This window comes from Netta rufina, assembly GCF_964035555.1.
Source record: "Netta rufina genome assembly, chromosome: 9".
Taxonomy (NCBI): domain Eukaryota; kingdom Metazoa; phylum Chordata; class Aves; order Anseriformes; family Anatidae; genus Netta; species Netta rufina.
In genome coordinates, this window is record NC_140132.1 from 12229568 (window position 1) to 12251856 (window position 22289).

Here is a 22289-nt window from a genome sequence, read left to right on the forward strand (position 1 = left end):
AGCACTGGGGCCGGCTCTTCTGCTCCCAGAGAATCAGATTCACAGAGAGAGAGAGCACCCTAATTTTTTTTTGCTGAGGCTGCCTGATCCTGCTCCCTGGATCTGTGCTCCTGGGATGTGGTGGGGCGAGCGCAGGAGTCCCGGACATCCCTGGTGTGGGAGGAAAAGCTGCCCCTTACCTGCAAGTGAGAACACCAGAGCAGCCTGTGCCAGCCCCAAGGATGTGGGGCCAGAGCCTTCTCTTCACTCTGGGGCTATGGTCAGTGTTTGCTCCCCTGCCACCAGCTGCGAGGGGAGCAGCCCAAGGATCCTCCCTGCAGTGATGCAAAGCGCAGCCTCCCCCCATCCAGTACAGTATGTAACAGCCAAAAGGATTTAACCTTGTCTTTGAAATAAATTAGTTATTTTGGTTTTGTTTTGTTTTTAATAAAAACACTTGATAGAAACTGGATATTTTCTAAAGCACCTGGTCAATGAGGAAGACAAAGGGTCAGCGTTGCGTTGTGATATGTGGGATTTACTGCTGCCTTGCACGCAGAGCCTGGCAGGATCCCACAGCCGCTGTGGCTCACACCTGTGCTGTGGGTGGTAGGGCTGGGAGACCCCAGGGAGCCTCCCATACTCACGGTCACGCTCTTCTACCGTCATCCCAGCCCTTATCTCCGTCTATATACTCTGTATCCCTGTCCTCATCTTCTTCTTCTTCCTCCTCTTCCTCTTCCTTCGCCTCCTCTTCCTCCTCTCGAGCCAGCAGCTTCTTGAAGACCTCGTACTCCTCCAGGGTGGCGCGGGCCAGGTTGACCACAAACTCTTTTTCGGGGAGGTGAAGGACCTCCTTCAGTTTGGGGTTGTTGGTTTGGGTCTGGCCCTTGACAGGGGTGTGGTAGAGGCCGCGGCGCTCCAGGAAGATGTGCCGGGTCCTCAGCTCAGTGAAGGGCGTTCGGAAAAGACGGGCCTTGACCATCTCCTTCTGGCGGACCCCCATCCTGAAGTACGCGTACTGCGAGCGGGATGAGGGGCATCAACACCCGGCCCTGGTGCTGTGCGGTAGCCGTGCTGTGCCCACAGCTCCCACCCTGACCCACTCACCTGGAAGTGGTACTGGAGGCTGCCGGGCTCCTCCAGCAGCACCCCGGGGCAGCTCTGCAGCACCTCCGTCAGCTGCTCGGCCGTGAAGAGGCATTTCTCCCGCAGCACCCGCACCGCCGCCTCCATCCTCCGCCGGGGCAAGGTGAAGACCTGGGGGCAGCGCCCGGCCGCCCGCTGCAGGTGCCCTGCGGGTACGGGGCTGAAGCGGGCGTCGCGCCGAGCCCCCCTTTTGCCCCGTTTTACCCCCTTTTGCCCCCGCTACCTCCGCCGAGCCCCAGGCGCCTCAGGTACTCGGCGCGCTCCTTCAGCCGCCCCTCGGCCGCCCGCAGCAGCTCCGGGCTCCGCTCCAGCAGCCCCAGCGCCGCCTCAGCGCTCAGCCCCAGCAGCAGCAGCTGCTCCAGCGCCGCCGCCGCCCGCCGCGGGCCCAACCGGGGCTCCAGCCCGCGGAGCCGCCGGGCCTGCGCCTGGCTGAAGCCCATGGCCAGCAGCAGCGCCTCCGCCTCCCTCTCCGGCCCCGCCGCCGCCTCCTCCGAGGCGCAGCCGCGGCGCGGGCACGGGCCGGGCACGGAGGCGGCGAGCAGGGCGCGGGCCCCGCCGGCCGCACGCAGCAAGCGCCCCGCCATGGCCCGGGAGGAGCCGCGGCCACGCGCAGCCGCACGGCCGGGAGAGGAGGAGCCGCGGGGCCGGGCCCGGGGGGGTTGTGGCGCCTTCTGTGACAAGGGTTAGGGTTGGGAGCCCTCCAGGAGCACCCCACCGCCACTGTCACCACCGAACCCTGTCCCCAAGCACCACGTCCAACCTCTCCTTGAGCACCCCCAGGGACGGGGACTCCACCACCTCCCTGGGCAACCCGTCCCAGTGCCTGACTGCTCTTTCTGAGCAGAAATGTCTCCTCATTTCAACCTGAACCTCCCCTGGCACAACTCGAGGCCATTCCCAGGTCCTATCACTGGTTACCTGTGAGAAGAGGCCGACCCCCAGCTCCCCACAGCTTCCTTTCAGGCAGTTGCAGAGAGCAATGAGGTCTCCCCTGAGCCTCCCCTTCTCCAGACCAACCCCCCCCAGCTCCCTCAGCTGCTCCTCACAGCACTTGTGTCCCAGGCCCTTCCCCAGCTCCATAGCCCTGCTCTGGACATGCTGCAGGGCCTCGATATCCTTCTGGCAGTGAGGGACCCAGAGCTGAACCCAGCTGAGTGTGATTGCATTCAAGGTGACCTGTTCCATCACCTCTCCTGGCACCGAGGTCAGGCTGACAGACCTGTAGTTCCCCAGGTCCTCCTTACAACCCTTCTTATAGATGGGCATCACATTAGCAAGCCTGCAGTCATCCAGGACCTCTCTGGATGACCAAGACCACTGATAGACAATGGAAAGCAGCCCAGCCATCTGCCAACTCCCTCAGCACCCTCGGGTGGATCCCATCTGGCCCCATGGACTTGTGACCGTCCAAGCAGAGCAAACTCCAAACAACACCCAGATGGCAATCAACCAACAAAACTAGGATGTTTATTCATTCATTATTCAGAAAGTCAAACTACATATAAAAAGTAAAAGTAGCCAATAAAAATATATTCTGAGATATAAACAAAACAAGCAACATCTTTCTCTTACTGCTTTAAAGCCCAGCCTATGTACAAACATTTATTAACTAGAAGCTTTTCTTGCCTCAGCACTCCCCTCACAGCACCAGTAACAGCCCCAGGGCAAGCACTTCTGCCTGTTAGCAGCTCTGTACCACCGCAGAAATGCTCCTTTCCAGCAGCCTCAGCACTGCCTGGGCTTGATATCGAATTCCCCACTGACTGTGCAAGATCCTTTCAGGATGTCTCTGTTCCAGCAGAGTGCTGACAGCTCCTCAGTGAGGCAAAAAGCAAAACCAAGGCCAGATCTTGGACTATGGTATACTTCAAAAGTCAGTGTAACAGGTGATCAGAACTCACTGCTGAGTAATTTGCCAATGTAAATGCAAGTATTTGCAGCAAGCGTGCTTTGCGTGCATCTAACCACTTCTGGTGAAGAACAAAAGGGACTGGGGTAAGACCAACAGCTCCTGCCTTCCACAGTCTGCACAAGAAAAGTCATCTGGATGTCAAGGACTGCTCCATCAGACTACAGAAGGTGGTTCATGGCACAAGCCTCTCTCATAGCAAATCCCAGCTATTGCTCTCAGGATTTCTCAAGAAGTTCAATTTTTATGTGAGGGATCATCTTTCTCCAAGAAAGAAGTGCTTAAAATTAATTCCCATTGCCTCCTGAGTGACAGCATATGCACTGCAGCAAGGGAGCTACCGTTCCACAGGCAGGGGCTTCTGCAGAGACAGACTGCAGCGATGCCCCAGGCCCAAGCTGTGGCACTCCGCAGCCGCTGCTCCTTCCCAGTGGGGATCTGCACGTACACAGTTGGATGCACTCAAGCACGGCTCACACTCCAAGCAAGGAGCTGGAAGTCTGTCTCCTTGCATGCACTCGCCAGAACCATTTCTCAATCGACTGCTTTCTAGAGAGAAAGATAAACAGTGAAGAACAAACCACAGGTTCCACTGGTCAACAGGCCTACGTTCAAAGTAAGCTTACTTGGATATAAGACGGTCTTCTAGCAAGAACTATCTGACTAACCACAGCCAAGCCTTTTCCTATAAATCCTCCCTGCCTGCTCAGTAGGCCCCCAGTGGGGGAAAAAGCCTTCAAAACAACATCTTACCTGCCTCAGCAGAGAAGTATACCTCTTCCCAGGTATAATTACCCAGGTTGACAGGCTGCTTCAGCCAAGGATCCTCTACTAACACAGCTAGAGTCATGCGCTGCTCCGGAACAGGATGCAAAAGCCCAGCGATCAGATTCATGAGATCTGGGGAGAGGCAGCAGCGAGACAAACAGTGCAGTCAATATTTTAGGTATGCTGAGAATGCAATATGATTTGTATTCAAAGAATGCAGATCTCAGTAACAAATCCTCCCTGTTAATCCCTTGTATTATCCTGCTGTCTCAGTTTCATTCACAACTACTTACATGAGCTCGGCTCTGAGAATGATCTGAGATTTCTGGGTTGTGAAAACAAGAAACCACGAGAGGAGTTATGGCACTGAGGAGGACAGACGTAGAGACATGCTACAGAGCCAACCCTGTTTCCAAGCCCAGTCTTGTCCTGCAGCCATCCCATGTTTCATCTGTGATTAAAGGTGCACTCAGGGTTCAGGGAAAGCTTCAAGAATTTACCCTTCAATTGCATCACTGCTGAAGCCTTATAACCACAGTGCTCCTAGGACCACAGAGAACTTGAAGAAGACTGACAGACTGACATGCAACTATTTTTCTACAGCTCCAAATGAAAGCAAAGCCAATGTATTTTTCCTGTGAGGTCAAGCCATACAATTCATTCAGAAATTATAAATTAACAGATTATCAAACATCCCCAAAGCGACACGTTATTGGTTGGTGATTAGTTCAAGTGAGATAAAACTTGCATTGGAGCTGCACGAGTGCCATTAACGATCTTAAACTTACCTACTAGAGCCAACCCTCCCACCAAGTATTGTTCCAGTTTTCTCAGGTATAAACCTCACTGAAGTTTGACAAGCCGATAGCTTGAATCATCAAGTGGGAAGTGGGAAGTTGGGATTAAGTGGGAAGACTGGAATTTGAAACTAATAAATCATACGGCAGATAGCTGCAATGTAGGCATAAAGAACTGCAGAACTGATCTGAAAAGGATACCTCTGCTTCAGTGAACAGCTTCTTAAATCATTATAGAGAACATTTGGCACTATTTTTCCAGTTTTTCCCTTCTTCCTGGGGAATAAGTACTGCTCATACTTTCCTGAGAGATCTGCTCATTCAGAAAAGTAAATTGGAAAAAATTACCTTTTGACACAAGCCGAGGAGGATTCAGGACAGCTGCCATGGCCTCCTCCAGCTCACAGAAGGGATTCTCTCCAAATATTAGGGTATAAAGGGTGACACCAAGTGACCACATCTCCAACTCAGGGCCGTGATACCTGTGCAGAGATACCCAAACTTGCATAAACTGCAAATACATAATTGTATGCTAAGGAAGGTAAGGGGAAAAAAAAAAGCTGGTTGATAGCCCTCATTTCCAATTTTTGTCTTAACAGAGGAAGTTTGTGAGAATTCTCATGTTTTTGAGAAATCTGTACTGTCCTTCTCCGTGAAAGAAAAATAACTAAAGAACTGCCAACCAATTTCTGTTGATGAATATGTATAATAGGCACTGAGACTTCTTACATAAGTAAGCTGGTGACAACAGAACTTAAGTCTCCTCCTTCTTTATGATAAGCCCAAACCATCAATTAAATCTTTAAACAGAAAATCAGACACTTAATTGGAATCCCCTTTGCCCCCTCCAATCCATTTCCAAGCCAAAAGTTATTCTGAAATAAATGTTATCTAGATTCCAACTGAGAAGAAGGGACAGTTTCTCCTCAGAGCAGCAGGCTGAATTCCCAGGGCAATGTGGCTCCATCTCCCGCCTAGTTCCCAGCAGGAATTTCCTTCCCTCCTTGCATGGCTTTCTGCCACTCATTAAGGGGGGCTGCCTGAAGGATGCATTAAAAAAGTTGTGAAAAAACAAGAGCAAGGTAAGGTACTCGCAGGTACAGTTAACGTTTACCTCCCTGGGATGGCTTCCCTCCGGGAGTGAGAGTGAAACTGTCAGCCTGCAGGTAAAGAGCATTCATAGAAGGAGAGAGCAGGGAAAAGACAGCTAGGATTTGGGCAGCACATCCAAGACAGCAGCAAGACAAGCTGTAAGGGAAGAATCCTCAAGTCCAGAGGGGCACAAAAATGAAGGGGGAGATGAACCATGATCAAACTGCAAAAATCAATACACAGAAGTAGAAAGAGGGGAACAGAAAATGAAAGTGAGGGAAGTACAAAAAAGGCTGACATGGCAAGGGACAGATGCTATACATGAATGCTTGCTTATAAAACCTGTCTACAAGAGCAACTTTTAGTAGAGAGACAGGTAGGAAGAGGTTAGCAAATTGACATATGTATTATGAGAGACTAAGGAAAAAGGACACATTCAAGTCACAACACAGCGCATGCAGACACGTACACCAGGCTGGAGATGACAGCTGTAGACTTGGTCTTGAACAGCTCTCTGCAGCAGGACAGACATCAGCATAAGGGCTTGCAAACATCTGACCAGAATAAGAAAGCCTGTCAACAGGTTTAGTCAGAAACAGCTTTGTATGTATTGAAGCCTTTGAAAATAATTTCCCTCACTGCAGTGCCCTAAATCTCACATCAGCTTTCTGTGGTTAGATACTGTAGCAGTGCATCAATGGCAAAGCAGCTTGCACACACATTTTCTGGTGTGATGGACACAAAAGTGATTTTGCATAGGGTGACGTACGCTTGGCCGGACAGCACTTCTGGTGAGCAGTATTCAATTGTCCCACAGAAGGTGTAAAACAGCTTGCCGGGTTCCAGGTAGGCAGCCGAACCAAAGTCCACTAATTTAACTGTGAAATCTTCTGCAATGACAATGTTTTCATCCTTGATATCTCTGTGAAGGATGTTCCTACAGTGGAGATACCCAACAGCTGACACAATCTGAAAGAGGAGGGGAGAACGAGGTGTTAATTCAAGATGTCCTGGATAACACACACGGCACCAGGGAGTTACAACAGCCATAATTTAAGTTGCTTTGACACTGTATTAATAAGATGTAGATCCCAATTTTGGTAACTGCACACAAATTCAGGAATGCCTGTGTGCATTGCTGCAGCGGGTATTACAATGCTCTCGACAGAGAGAATTAGAAAAGCAATTGCATGCTTTCCTCTCACAGATGTGCAGGAAGATGGCGTGGTGTGCTTTGGTTAGAAGCATCAGAGCTTATTGTTACAATGCTGCAGGTTACTTTATTTTTATCCCAGCTTCATCTGGATGGCCCTTTGATTCCTCCAAAAGGATGTTACTGCGTGCCTCCAATGCTGCAGGATGACAAAGCACTTAAGAGTGAAGTTTGGTATAAATAATATACTCACTCCATTTTTCTTGCTGCACGATTCATGCTACAGTGCTATAATTAAGAACAGCATCAGAATTATATCACCTTGGAGACAATCTCGATCCCTACCACAATATATCTGAGCGAGAAGAGAAGATAGTTAAGGGAGAAAAGCATCTATTTATAACACAAAGCTCCCTCTGCAGAGAAATACTGTACAGGGCTGAAGTAACAAAGCATCCCCATAAACTCAAGGGTGGCTTAGGGAAGAGGCTGATCGGCCCTTTACACCCATTGCCATTCTAAAACAAGCACTGATCTAAGTGAGAGCACGGCTTTTAGTGAGGCTTGGGGCAACTTCTGGGCACCTTCCTCCTCCCCCAGAGGAGCAGCTGCCACACAAATGGGCTCGAATGCTGCTACAGCCACAGCCAAGAGGTGAGCAATCTCTGTAGGAAGCCCTAATAGGAAGTACGGTCCACTACTTTGTGACACATTTCTTGTAAACACTTGTGACACATTTCTACCTAAACCTTGAAAAGGTTTCTGTGGGTGGGTAGCATTTCTGTTAGCGAGACATCAGCCCTGCAGAATAAGGTAGAGAAGCTCTGCCAGTAGTGAGTATGACTGGGGGAATATAGCCATGCCTGCTGATTAGCCAGTCCTTCCCAGAGAAATAGCATCCCGGATCTTATACTAACCACATTTTACCAGCATGTAGCAATTGTATGTTCCCAGCACTCACCTGCCTGAATAGATAGCTTGCTAATGGCTCATCCAAATCAGGCTGATTATCAATGAATGTAAAGAGATCCAGACCAGATCCATGCTTCTCCATCACCAGCTGGAAGAAGTGTTCATTTTCCAACACATCCAGCACCTATAAATAACAGACTATTCTTTTTTATCATGTACTTCATCCTCAAACTCGTATTATTATTATTATTTATTTGAATTAAACAAATGCTACTTTCCCCTTGGAGATTTAATCAAAGTACACTATAACCTTTGAAGTCTTTGCTGAGTACAAATGCTTTTTGAGAAGAGACCAGAACTAAAAATCTAGAGCAATTATCCTCCAGAAAACAAAGAAACAAAAAACAACAAACAACAGGAATCAAGATGTATCCAAATTATTTATCAAACTAGTACACGTTCAGTTGTGATGTCGTACATCCACTGCCAAGATATGCATCCAGAATTAATGTACAGACTTTCTTTCTGCTAGATGCACACCTCTGGATCTGTGCTTACATAAATTGTTTGTGGCACAAGCGTATAACAGCAAGCGACAAACCCTCCCAAATAAAGCACGATTGTTCTTTCCAGAAAGGTATCTTTATCAGACAGCACTTCCTCACTCCTGAAGAAGAGGCACAAGGCTCCAAGGGTTCAAAGTAGACACGTGATCCAGTTCAAACTGCATTTACTCTGAGTTACTGTACCTTAATGATACTGGGGTGCTGCAGCTTCAACAGGATTGAGATTTCTTGAGTAACTCTCCCCACGTCAGGATCATCTACCCAGCAGTCTTCAAGCACTCTCTCCTTCCAGATGAACTTCACAACAACCTAAGCAGACAAAGCATTTCAGCATTGCCTACAAGAGCAGGGCTTTAAGTGTTTGGCAAGTCAATTTACAAGAAAAATGTTCATGAATCATATAGCTCAAAGGACAGAAGTAATCTGATACACATTGCTTTGCTTATAACATCTATAAACATCTTTAAACTAATTTACTCCTAGATACCAAATGATCCGCAGAAATGGAAGGTATTTATTGTTCTTTTTCCTTTTACTACTGATAAAATCAAATTTACCCAAAATACTTCTGGTAAAGAGGGTCCCATAACCTCAACATATCTATTCCACAGTGAAGTAACCACGTTCCTGAGTTGTGGCACGATAAACTTTGGAGTGTGCCATTCACTGTAGCAACGTTAAGATTAAGGTCTGTAGTTCTCTTAATCCTAAAGTATACTTCTTTCAACGGGTTAACATTGCTACATAGTCAGTCTCATTTTGTGCCTGCTGCCTCAGGTAACAGTTTACACCTTATATCAATGCAAACATGTTGCTGTCCTGTTTCCATAAGGTCAGTGATCTCAGATTCCCATCAAAAATGAAGGAAAGCCCTGACCTATCAAAGAGCATCTTTTAGTGGTATAGTATTGACTTTATATGGACGCTCTAGCCTTTCAGTTTTGATCCTAGAATATTTACTGCAATGATACGTGAAAGAAATATTTAACCTCCTGGTGATCCTTCTTGTCCCTGGCAGTCCAGACAAAGCCAAAAGATCCTTTGCCTATAAGACTGAGAGTGTCGTATTTTTTTGCATATTCTCCCTCACACGCCCTCAATCTTTCAAGCTCTTCAGCTCTTCGGGAATTCTCAAACAGCGAAGTTGATCTGATGGCCTAGGCACAGATTGAAAAAAAAAGAAAAAGTTAGCAAGAAAATGAAAGGTAAAGGAAATACTGAAAAGAAACTACACTTCTACAAAATCAGCTAAAAGGAGCATCTTTGGCATCTTTGTTTTTAATAGCAAGAACTGTACGTTGATATAACCATCATCTTAGACGACAAGTTAATTCAGCAGTCTGCTCTCAGCAGCTGTTGATACTGCTTAATGCAGTGAAAGGTAAAGAAAAAAAAGAATATGCATTTGAGAAACTTGTACAAAATTCTCTGTGCACTTTACATTTCAATAAACATTCAGCTCCTGGGAGCTGCACACAGTTTGGATCTATCAGCACTATACATATATCTAAATAAAATAATCATAAAATCCAGCTATGTAAACACTTAATGAATGCATATATTTATTCCAGGGATCTATAATTACCTATGTCAAGTGATCAAAGATATTGTTTTCTGCTATGGCCCTGGTCAAAGTACTGTCAGCTTTCCATCCCACTACTACTAAAAAGCAGGCATGAGCCGTTGTGCTTTCAGGATACACAGCACTGGTGCACACCTACTGTTCAGCTATGTGGTGTTAGCTTTCTGTACACCATGCAGACTGCAACATCTCCAGAGGGAGCTAAACAAAATGCAGTTTCCTCTTGTTGACACAAGTCAGTAAATGAAAGCTTTCAGCTTAGTATTCCCTTTCTTAATAATGCTATGGCATTGATGCCAGTGTGACTACAGTCATTTAAAAAATAGCTTTACCACACTGGTATAAACCTCCACTGTAGATATACTTACACCAGCCTAAGAACAAATTTAAAATCAGATGCTTTTACTACTCAAGTTAACTTGAATAGCAAACCTGGGAAAGCTAATTACACTAAGCCAAACACACACTACCAGAAATGTTACAACAGTCATTTGTTGGTTTTAGAGCAATGAAATACTTCTTCTGATATAGAAATAGGAAAACCAGGAAACAGCAGTACCCCCTGCCCCAGCCTCATGGCATGTTGTAAGTGGAGAAACTTCTCAGCTTTATATTCAGCTCAGCATTATATAGCAGTGGAGTTTCTTACTTCTCCAAGGCTGTGCGTTGAAAGATCTGCAGTGGACTGGGTAGAGCTTGCTAGGCTGGAGAGCAAAAGCTGAGTCTTTGCTGCTGCTTCTTTCTGGCTCTGTAGAAGGTCTTTCACCACCCAGACACAGAAAAGCATGGCAGGGTCCTGCAGTTCTACACGTTTTACTTCAAAGAGTATACCTGTGGAAACAGGTCAGGAAGTTAAAATGGTGGAATCAAGCATAAGTGTAATGAAACCACAGTTAGCTTAGGATGAAACCCTGAGTTCTTGAAGAGAGTTCCTGCAGTTTCTTCATTACGTCTTGGGGGAACACCTACACTGGAAAGATTCATCTGAGGGTGGCTGACAGAAGCACAGCTCTTCTAAAGATACCTGGAGGTTACTGCCACAGTGTCCCATCTCCCCCCTTGGCAGAAATTTTAGTCAGTGTACAACTAGGACTGTTAATTTCACATTATTATTCAAAATGGCATAAAACCTGGGATTTTATACAAGTAGCTACAGAGTCCAGCTTGAAGGAGTGAGCGAAACATCCAGTTTTACAATTTTAATGCAAGTTTTACAATGGAGGTTGGATTTGCTGTTCAGGAACAGTTATCAGTTTCAAATCTTTTAATTGTGTTTTAAGAATATTTCTGACTATTCAATCTGCATTAATTTCTTAGTAACTTTACATTTTTACCACCTGCTGTTCCAATGCCCTTTGCATAGAATTAAATCCTGGTTTTCTTTCTAGATGCTAGAGCTTCCTTCCTTCCTTCTCCACTGTGAGCCTCTAACCCAGAACTACCTGCCTTCTGCAAAAACATGGGTGAAGAACAGTGCCCCAGTAAGAGTTCTGGGAAGGGGGGAAATAGGTTTAACTTACTTAACTGTGAACCATCTCTGTGACAGCAATTCCCAGTGTAGCTGCCTTCCAGAATCTCTGCATTCAGAGGAGGTGCTGGATTCAGTCTTCCTTCTTGTTTCACAGGGGTAGATGTTACTTTTATCTCTGTATTTTCCTGCCCATCTGATAGACAGTCTTCTTCAGGATCTCCTTCACTTTTCAGTGGGTTTCTGTTGATGTTATCCCCCACAGTCTCCACAGAAGTTTCAGATTTATCAAGAAATACTTCGGAGGATCCTTCAGAGTTTTCCAAATGTTGTAGGTAGGCCAGCCACCCGGAACCATCTTCTACGCCAACACCATTCAATAGCTGCTTTTCATGCCCAGTTGAAAAAGCGCTGTTCTGAGTTAGCATATTGCCTACAGCTGAGCCCAGTGCATTAGAGGAAGACACCCCAGGATCTGCAGTAGCACCTAAACAATTGGCTGAGTTTCCCTTGACACCAATATTCAGATCGAGCTCCTCAAGACCAGAGCGAATACAGCTCAGCTCAGCATCTGATTCTTTAACATCTTCGTGTTTTGTGGCAACTCCCAATGCAGAAGCAGTGCAACCCATTTCATTTCCTGAGTGAACATCATGGATACTATTTCTTCCATTTGCAAAGGAAAATGACAAAGCATCATTTAGCAGGCAGCTTTCAATGACAGGGTGATCAACATTAGAAAGTTTTGCATCACATATCAAGCTTGTTTTTGACAACTGTCCTCTAGCCTCATGGCTTTGAAAGTCTGATGTTGTCCCAGACCAAAGCTCATTTATTTTTGGTGTTCTGGATGAGTTACAAGCAAAACTGGAAGGCTTGTCCACGCCATGGGATGCAGTATCTAGCTCATCTTCTGGGCTGTAAGAAACAGTAGACGAGCTGACATTTGCTGAGGAAGATTTTCCCTGAGCATCGGTGGAGTGCTGATCCTCCAGCATTGCGTATGGTAACCTAGAGACCTGCTGACAATTTAATTCCTTTAGGTCCTGATGATCAACTTGTAATGGACAAGGTAAAATACCACTCTCACCAGCATTTCCAGTCTCAGAGGCGCCGGATGCTGCACTGTGGCTGCTTCTTACTGGAGTCTTTGTGTTCTGACCTGAATCCGACTGTTCTGAAGCAGATGACGTGGGAGAGACCCTCGAATGGCATATTTTCTGAGAATTATACAATCCTGCTTTTTCCACCACTCTGCATTGTTCCACTGCTCTGATTCTGTCAGGCCAGGTTTCAGGAGAAGGCTCTTCACAGCGGGCTGACGGACTGTCAGCGACAATGCTGTCTTCACTGCAAGGATTCAAAGTTATTAGTGATACCCTGATGACAAAAGAATGAGAAAAGTCACCTGTATCCTACTCATTCTTCTGTTACTATGTTCATTATTTAAAACATGCCCCAATCATTTTATTATTTTAAAAGAAAAAGGCAGCAAAGTCTTGATACAAGCACCCACAATCGTAAAAAATTCCATCTTCACCAGAGCAGGTACACTTGAATGGCAGTCTTTCCTTATGGATTATTTCCTTCTCTAGCTTAATTTCGAACTACATTTCATAGACCATTTACCACAACAAAAAGCCAATACACATGGCAGAACACTTCCAGTCCTGAGAACACAAGATCTCTGTTATGCTTCCAGCTATTGTTTTAACTACAGTTAATTGAAGCCCACAACACAAAGTATTTTATGAACATTTCTATCAGTAAAAATGCAGAATAGAAAAATAGTCCATGTAGTAAAGCAGCTACAATCCAAGTACAATACAGATATATAAAGGAAAAACAGACTATGAGTCTGTTTAGAAAATGACAAGAACTGTGCTGTAGTAGTCTGTACATTAAAAAAGGCAGCAAACATTTTCTGAGAGTTGGAATCGTTAGTGTGGAATGTTTAAAGTTTTACTTAAGCTAAAATGTGTGCATCATATAGGTTCTTGTGCAGCATTTCTAATTTTGTTACAGAAAAAAAAAAAAAGAAAAAAAAAGAAAGATGCAGGACTCTACTAACAGAATAAGCTGTCTTAATGATGGTCACACTGACCTCCATTCCAGGTAACCTGGCTTCAGTGCAATACCAGCTAGTGGATACCAAGGAAGGAAATAAACATTCACTGTTTCTTATCTATTAAGATAGGGCCTAAGTAACTTCCCCAGCCTGGGTGAAACATTTGGTACCCATTAGAGATGAAACACCCGTAACTCGAAGTTGTATGGATCTCAGTAAAAATCTAAGGTAGGCAAAGCTCAATCAGTCCTGCAAATAGCACTCAGATTCTAAAGAGAGATGGGTGCAGGAGGCTCTTGTTACGCCTTCCACAAATATCAGAGGTGAAAAACATTTTTTCCTTGTGATTGCCACCACAGGTTTTCATTTTTCAAAGTGAGGTTGTGGTTCATAGAAGGCCTACCTATCAGAGGACATGGATGCCACTTCAGGAGATGAGGGAGTAGATGCGAAACCGCTCCCATTCTTTTGTTTAGTCTCCCCATGAAGTAATCTGTCTTCTTTGTGACCTCTTTCTAATTTCTTCTCTTCATCTCTTGACAGAGGGCTGGCTAAAGATGCAGCCACAAAGCTGCTGCCTGTACCAAACAAAAAATAAGACCACAATAATTTAACCTTTTATGTTTATCCTTCAGTGTCCATAGTGATTAAAAATAACCTAGGAACTGCACTGGTCTGTCTTGTATGAGTATGAAAGACTTGATTAAGGCAAAGTGGTCCAAATACAAGCACTCCACTCTACTTTGGCTTGAAAAATTCAATGCAGCAATCTAAATATTTCAGGGCAGCTAAAATTTACTTTCCTATCAAAGCTTTTGGACAGGTATTAACCTTCTGGATTAGCTACTTGGGTTGAAATTCAGAGACCTAAGAAGGCAAATGACTATACAGAGACTGGAAATAAGGCTTTCATACAAACAGCAGCAAGAGAGCCCCGAATACACATATGCTCCCCACCCCAGACACTTAAAATGGAAAGTTTTATAACTCACTGAAATTGCAGGATGAAAAAGAAAGAGCGTATAGTCCAAACATGGTTAAGACAAAGAATAAGATAAGAACTTCCTGAGCAAGTGAGCGAAAAAAGATCAAAAGGGAAGAACACGAGCTTGCAAGATGAATCAGGTGTTGATGCTGCAAAAGGTAACAAGTGAACAAATCTAGATTAGAAACTAGAACAATCACTCCATTTAGTAAAGGCTGAGTACAAAAATTGTTTCCTCACCGAAGAGCTGAATTACTTCTAGATTAGAGGCACCACTCCACAAAAAAAAAAATTACTTAAGAAATTGCACAGTCTACTAACTCTCCTTTTATCCAGTAGCAGCTGTGCATTGGTTCTGATGCAGCTGTGCATTTCTAAGCAAAGGAAAATAAAAATGCAAACAGGAAAATGTTTTTCTGTCTCCTATGATTTTTTAACAGACATCTTGTGATACAGATGAAAGTATGCACTTTCTGGTGTTCTCTGTTTTGGGCAGAGTTAGCTGGAAGATCAGATTTGGACACATGGAGCTTCCTTGCTTCTGTTTATTGTGTTCAGAGAAATAAAATTTTGATAATTTATTTGTAAATACAACAAGCTGCACCAGAGCATGCGATGCCTCCTAATTGAAACAACACAGCAACGCAACACTGAATATTAGCCAGCAACATGAGCCAATACATAAGATTGTCAGAATTTTCTTTAAAATATTAGTCCTAAGTATCTGCACATCTATCGCAATGTCACAAAAGCTAAATTCTATAAATCTCAAGATATTTGAGGATCCTAGCAGGGGAGAAAGGGAAAGAAGTGTTCAGTAAGTACAAAGCGTTCTCTATTAACAGTGTAATTTCTGACTTGGATAATAAGTTTCATCTTAGCAACAGAGAGGAGCACAACCGTACATGAACAATTCTGTTCACCTTAGGTTACAGTGGAAATCCCATTTAACAACTGCGTAGCAGTCCATGGCTTTTACAAAGCACATCCCATTTCTGTAGCAAAATCTCTTCTCTTTGCTTTACCTTTGTTATAGCAGCTAGAACCAGTTGTATGGCAGGCAGTAACATCTTCAAAGAAGCACTCACTCTCTGTCCCCACAGAGTCGTCAAGAGGAGGTAATGGCAAGGAACAGTCATTGCTTCTTTCCATGTTGTTATAGAAACCAGGGATCAGGAACGTTATGTTCTAAAACACAGAATGCAACCTGCTAAGCTGACTCCGACAGACTGGGGGCAAATCCTAGCAGTGATAGCGGCCCTGACTCTCATGGGCAGCTGGGCAAAACCAATCCACGTCACTGGTGGAGAACATACACGTGTGCAGATTGCTTTGGACTACTTGAAATCCATGCCAGCTCCTCAGCACTACAAAACAGCTACAGCAAGAGAATTTGTGTATCATCTCACAAGCCACTCGCTCAACACATTAACACAGTTTTGTGACAGGCAGAAACACACACAAATGACTTTACAACTCCAGTGGATACGTTGCCAGACACAGCACTCATGGGGGGGATTAATATCACTGCCTTACCTTTCCCAGCAGTTCTTTCTTCTCATAGCCAAACAGCGTTAAAGCAAAACTGTCCTTGATGCAATGAATGGTTCCATCTGACTGGACAGTAATAAGGCCACTGATGGTGGATAACACTTCAACTGTAGCAGAGTAATGATAGTCTATGAAAGAGTCTTCTTTTTCTGTCTGTACAACACCGTTGTTCTGCACTGCTGTTTGGTCCTCCTCCAGAAGGCTAACTTGCAGCTTTAGGCTGAGAGGAAACGTGTTACCCTCTCTGGATCGACCTACAGCTCTCTGGATCCTGAGGTTCTAAATTAGAGCAAAACAAAACAAAACCACGGAAAATCCCTAATAAAATGCTTAGGGTTTATTTCAGTATTCACATAAAACAACATAGCAAAGTTCTCAGGAGAAAGGAGCACAAAAAGAAAAACAAACCAATCTTGTGAATATCAAAATGAACAAAGTCTGTTTTTCTAAGGTTTCAGAGCCCAAAGGTGAACTGCTGCATGAAAATCCTGATGACAAAGACCAGGAAACTCAGCAAGAGACATTAATAAGGCCTCTTTCAACTGTCTAGCTGCCTATTCCATAGCATTTGCAAGACCCAGATACTCTTCAGACTTTTACTCGTCAGACAAATATGTCTGAAATTAGCTGAAGAATTCAGAGTAACATCAAGGAGCTGACTCAGATAACGTTTTCTTACAAAGCCAGGCTTCTGATGGATTGGAGGAAATTATCTTTCACCATGACAGGCTCCACAAGAGGTCAGGGCTTGGGCTTATTCCTCGTTAGAAAATACCCAGACAGCAGCTCCATAAAGCAGCAGACTCTTTTTAATGGGACTTGTGCTTCTCTCTGAAAAGGTTTTCTTCTCTTACATAAAGAGGGAAAGCACTGTGCACCTACGACCCAAGGGAGAAGGGTACAGAACAACGTGGCTGGCACTCATACTATACCTTTGGAATTTTTTTGCCTAGAAGAGGGATCTGCACAGATGGAACCAGATCCTTTATATGGAGCCCAACTACTTCTTCCAGCGTTGGGTAGCCATGGAGATGGGCAAAAAGAAGGTCGCATGATGTGATCTCTCCCTTGGGAAGAAGATGTACAGGACTATTTTAACATTTTAGCCACAGTCCACACAATCTTTTAACAACAGTCTCTGCAAGCATCTAAGCAAACTAAGCAAACAGCAGAAGGTTTCATTCTGGTGCCTCTTCACAACTACAATTAACTCAGTAAAAGCAGACAAGGCACAACTCAACCCTTCTCCCCTCTTTCAGTTTAAAGCCATTCCCCCTTGTCCTATCCCTACACCCCTGACACAGTCCCTCCCCCGCTCTCCTGCAGCCCCTTCAGGCCCTGGCAGGCCGCTGGGAGGTCTCCCTGGAGCCTTCTCTTCTCCAGGCCCAACACCCCCAGCTCCCTCAGCCTGTCTTTGCGGTCCTCCCCTGGACTCGTTCCATGTCCTGCTTGTGCTGGGAGCCCCAGAGCCTACCAGTTTTCAGACACTTCACTTCCACAAACTGTGACAAACCGATGTCTCATTTGATGATTAGGAAAACACTCACATCAACCCTGAAGGAAACGAAGGCTGAAAGTCTTTCCACTGGCTCCAGCAGAACCACACAACACTTGTTGTCCTTGCTTTTTATTCGCCTCAGCCAGACCGAGACAGGAATCTTCTGTTTGAGACGGCCTATCACATCCACCTTTCCAGAGAATTCAGAGACCTAGTTAGAATTTACTAAGACCACGGTTACTTAGCAAGAATTTCAAACAAGAATAAGATATTAAGCCAAGACACCTCTCCCTCATTGTTAGGAAAACCCTTTTTTCTTGAAAACTTATTAGTTCTTATTGGAAGAAACATAGCTTTAATATAGAGTTGGTAAAGAGTGCACATAATTCACTGTTGTTGCTTTGCTTTCCTCTTCCCCAGCCTCAGGAAGACTCAAGGCGTTTTCATTGGTATAATAAATGTGTTGATCTCATACCTTACTTCCATGAAAAATGCTTTTCAGAGATGCTTTACCGAAGAGATGCCCCACAAAGCTGATGAACACTCCACATCAGTAATGCAGTTTACTTTCAGCCGCAGAAGCAGCAGCTTCATTTCTTAAGGGAGATTCTTCTCAAATCAGAAAATGCTTACTTATCTGATAACCTGCAGTGTTCACACTAAGACTTTTATCTTTTTTAATCTGATCTTGACAGAATGGGTTTATAAATTACGCAGTGACTCTAGGGCAGCCTATAGAGCATTTGGCTGTAGTTCAGAGTCAGAGTCTCTGATAAAGACATTTAATTTTAATTCTGGATTTACCTAACCAAGCTTAAGATTTTTTTTTGCTATACTCACTTGAGGATTCAGGAAGATCACACTCTAAGGTATCGACAATTTCAGTACAAAAATAACCCATCAGTAGGAATTAGCTTATCTTCCAACTGTTTTCTAGTGACAGCTTCAACAGCAGCAAAAGAGTTTCAAGACACTTCTCATGCAGTTCTCTTAAAAACAGCCCTCTTATAGGCAAAACATTACTTCCACTCTTTGCACCACCCAGGGGGTTTTGTCACAAACATTTCCCAGTATTTGATTGACATGTAATATATGGAACGCACAGCGCAATTAAAGATCATTTAAAAATATTGTAAAATACCAGGCAACTGGGAACTTCTCCATAATAAGGTTTTCCATGCTAAGCAATCCATATTGATTTTTTTTTTTTTTTAAATCAAGTGTCCTTGAAGCTCTAATTTGGTCAAGTCATCCTGACTATACATGTTGGCAGCTGGCAAGCTCTCATCAGTGCCTCCCAAACCACATTTTACCTTCTGAACACCCACATTTGCAAACAATTAAACAAAACAGTCTGACAAATAACTTAATTGACAAATGCCCAATCAGTTAAGTACGTATGGAAACCAGACTGAAAAAAAAAAAAAAGCCAACACCTTAAGCCCCACAAATATTATATATGGTGGGAAATATTTGGTTGAACGTTTCACATACCACAGTTCCTGAAAACACCGACGAACATTCATCAGTTTCTAAGGACTCCTCGTCCACAGCTTCCCACATCTCTCGGCTGCATTTGGATATGAAGCGGGATAACTTTTGGCCAATGAGCTCCTGACTACTGTACCCAAGCAGCTTGCAGGCTTTGTCATTAGCCACTAGAATCTAGAAGAGGAAAAAAACAAAACAAAACAAAACACCACAAGAATAAAAGCTTTGTGTTTCATTTATAGAACATCACCTCCACAGGCTGTTGCTTTCATGTATTATAATGTCAGTTCCCCTTGGTGGAAGCGGGGTGGTCCTCTCAAACTCTGAAATCTATGAAATCAATTCACCAAGGCTTCTTGTTCTAAGACATCCATTGCCCAAGTATCTTCTTGGTTAAAAGTGGTTGAGACATTGCTTTTCTTTTAGGCTTCTTGCTTGCTTTTAGCTACCTGCCCCCTCCAACCTCTCATGTTGTTTCAGTAGTTACATCCCTAGAGGTAACTTGACAGTTTACCTGCAACCAAAGCCTGGGCAGGCTACAAAATTTTATCCACTCCTAAAGGGAAGCAATAATTACACGAGTCATTGGCATACTTAGACCTCTGTCACAGACCAAGTTAGGATTAAATGTCTTTAAGACAGAAAGGCCCAAAGTGTCAGCTCAAGCTAAAAATGGCACAGCTCTTAAAGGCTTTTAGCACTCAATTTTACATCAGTTTTTCTGTTGGGACAGAAACAGAGAAAATCCATCTCTCCCAGTGCAAAAAAACAAAGTGTATTTACTGGGCAGATAGAGATGTCATGCTACCATGAACCCATCCTAGGGTCAGTACTTCCTAGACAGAAGGCTTGAAGCATATTTTACTTTTCTTTTCTTCCTTTATGCCACATCATGGCTGCACTTTTCTTTATTCCCTTTTTCTGTCTGCAAAAAAGACTCGAGACATCAGTGCTCCCAGCACTGACTTGTGTAATTTGCTAACTACAACCTGCAATGAAAGCACACGCTCTGTCAGTCTTTACAAAATTACCGAGCCTGAGCTGACTACAAAATGCCTTCCTGACATGATAATATCTTGCAGACCCAAGTAAGGTAGCAGGCATTTTAGCCTGTATGGTGCCACACAGCCTACATCAGCCACGCATTGAGTAGCTTAGCAGTTCCCACTGCAAATACCTCCGTTGTGCTGGTATCCACGGTGAAGATGGCCTTGTTTGCATTGCGTGCAGCAGCCGGGAGGTGCTGGCTGGATTCCTCCACAGCGAGAGCATGCAAGAAGGAGTTAGAAGCAGAACTTCCGATGGAATTGGAGAGAGCGGAAGAGTCCAACTGAGCCCAAGAGTTACTGATTTTGCTGGTACAAACGTTATGAGCTGCCAGTGAAGACAAACAATAAGAGCTCCATTTCTCCCCTGTGAGAACAGAAAGATCAGCTCTGTAGTTGTAACAATCTACTATAGGAGTATTAGAGAAATTAATAAAAAAAAACAGTTGTTAGCTGGAGTCAAGTAATTTCATCCCAAAATACGCTCTTCTGTATTCTCTAAGAAATGATAAGAAAATAAAATCAACAAGACTAAAGACAACAGAAACAATGATAATAAACGTATCTTTTTGAGTCACAGCCACTGGAACTATTAAACTCCATCCAGAGTTTAGAAAAAAATCGCCAGTGTGCAAATAATTCAAGCAGACAACTCAGGTTTTTCTTCTGCTTAAGTTAACAGTTTAAAAGGGTTTGAATTATCTCAAGATAAAATTGAAAGTGTTATTACATATAATTACAGCTCAGAGTTAGTCAGAAGCTGGTTAATTAACTACTCACAAGAAGTGACACTGAAATACCTGTGCCCACACCACCACAGAATCACAGAATCGTAAAATCTCCCTAGTTGGAAGGGACCCACGAGGATCACCGAGCCCAACTCCTGGCTCCCACAGGTCTACCCAAAAATTCAGACCATATGACTGAGAGCACAGCCCAAACGCTTCTTAAACTTTGACAGGCTCGGTGCTGTGACTGCATCCCTGGGGAGCCTGTCCCAGTGAGAGACCACCCTCTCGGCGAAGAACCATTTTACGTTATACATGTCAAGTGCCTACATGAAAATTCTCAACAGTTCTGACTGGAAAAAATGCTTCCTTGGGAAGCGGCACCAGCAACCCAACACTGCTGGGCTGTCAGCAGCAACAGAGGCATTAGGGGCAGGTCACATCTCTGTGTCCGTACACCACGTCCCCAGTGATGGTGCTCACCGCGATACACTAGAGGCGGCCGTACCCAGACACAGGGCAAAGGGCAAAGCCCTTACTGACAGGGTGTAATAGCGTACGTTATATAGAGCCTGTTGTGTAGAGACAATATGACATAAAGGGTATGTTATGTAGAGCCTGTTGCGTATATAAAATATGACATAAAGCATGTTATATAGAACCTACTGCATATATAAAATATGACATAAAGCGTATGTTATAGAGCCTATTGCACATATAAAGTATGGCATAAAGCTTATGTTATATGGAACCTATCATATATATAAAATATGACATAAAGTGTATGCTGTATGGAACCTACTGTATAGAAAACATATGACATGAAGTATATGTTACATGGAACCTATTGTGTAGATAAAATATGGCATAAAGCACGTTATATAGAGCCTGTTGTATATATACGATATGACATAACGGGTATGCTATACAGAACCTGCTGCATATATAAAATATGACACGAAACATACGTTACACGGCACTTATCATACCCAAACCGTGACATACGGAGCCGATCACGACTCCCGTGTCCCCGTGTGGGCCCTGCGCCGTTCCCAGCCCCTCACGAGCGCCTCAGCCCCGCACCCCCCCCCCCGCCCCGCCGGCTCCCCCGTCCCGCAGCGCCCCGCGCTCACCGGGCAGCGCCGCCCCGCGCCGGCACAGGCGGCCCAGCCGGCTCCTGCCGCCGCCACCGGCCCAGGGGCGGCCCCCGGCGGAGCCCCCCGGGGCGCTGAGGCGGAGGCCGGGCGCGGAGGCCGGGCGGCTCCCCCCGGGGGGGCCCCGCGCCTCAGCGGCCATCACCGGGCCGGGGCGCGGGGGGGCGGGACGCGGCGGCGCCGCCGTCCAATAGGAGAAGGAGCTGGCGGAGCGACGCGACCAGCAGCCAATAGGACGCCGCGGCGCGTGTGGCGGGCCGTTCGAACGCCGCGCCGGTGCTAGGCGCCTGCCGCACGTTGCTAGGGGTGCTCGGGCCCGTGCCGGCGGTGGATGGGAGGGGCCCGAATTGGCCCGGCCAGGCTGGCGGCCGCCCCTCGGAGCGGGCTGCGGGC

General features: G+C 45.1%; 2 protein-coding genes across 2 annotated transcripts; both read right to left on the bottom strand.

Annotated features, from left to right (window-relative positions):
• Positions 1-415: 415 nt before the first annotated feature.
• Positions 416-1716, bottom strand: MTERF4 (mitochondrial transcription termination factor 4). The gene is made up of 3 exons (XM_084291828.1): positions 1352-1716; positions 1090-1274; positions 416-1000 (listed from the first exon to the last, which is right to left on the bottom strand). The coding sequence occupies exons 1-3, from the start codon at positions 1710-1712 to the stop codon at positions 629-631; spliced, it is 918 nt and encodes a 305-aa protein (XP_084147954.1). The 5' UTR covers positions 1713-1716; the 3' UTR covers positions 416-628.
• Positions 1717-3374: 1658 nt separating this feature from the next.
• Positions 3375-22038, bottom strand: PASK (PAS domain containing serine/threonine kinase; the record flags this gene model as incomplete). The annotated part of the gene is made up of 17 exons (XM_084292129.1): positions 3375-3586; positions 3791-3937; positions 4951-5084; positions 6464-6663; positions 7809-7943; positions 8509-8634; positions 9315-9482; positions 10557-10738; positions 11428-12725; positions 13847-13994; positions 15454-15616; positions 15965-16258; positions 16912-17046; positions 17527-17667; positions 18972-19142; positions 20146-20381; positions 21876-22038. 17 exons carry the CDS (start codon positions 22036-22038, stop codon positions 3375-3377), a joined length of 4053 nt encoding a protein of 1350 aa, XP_084148255.1.
• Positions 22039-22289: the final 251 nt, after the last annotated feature.

What these genes read in the sequence shown, in the direction of transcription:
- MTERF4 (XM_084291828.1), bottom strand. Translation starts at nt 1,712, where the DNA reads ATGGCGGGGCGCTTGCTGCGTGCGGCCGGCGGGGCCCGCGCCCTGCTC. An exon ending in GCGCCTGGGGCTCGGCGGAG is followed by an intron (nt 1,275 to 1,351) that starts GTAGCGGGGGCA and finishes CCGTACCCGCAG; the next exon opens with GGCACCTGCAGCGGGCGGCC. An exon ending in GCCTCCAGTACCACTTCCAG is followed by an intron (nt 1,001 to 1,089) that starts GTGAGTGGGTCA and finishes TCCCGCTCGCAG; the next exon opens with TACGCGTACTTCAGGATGGG.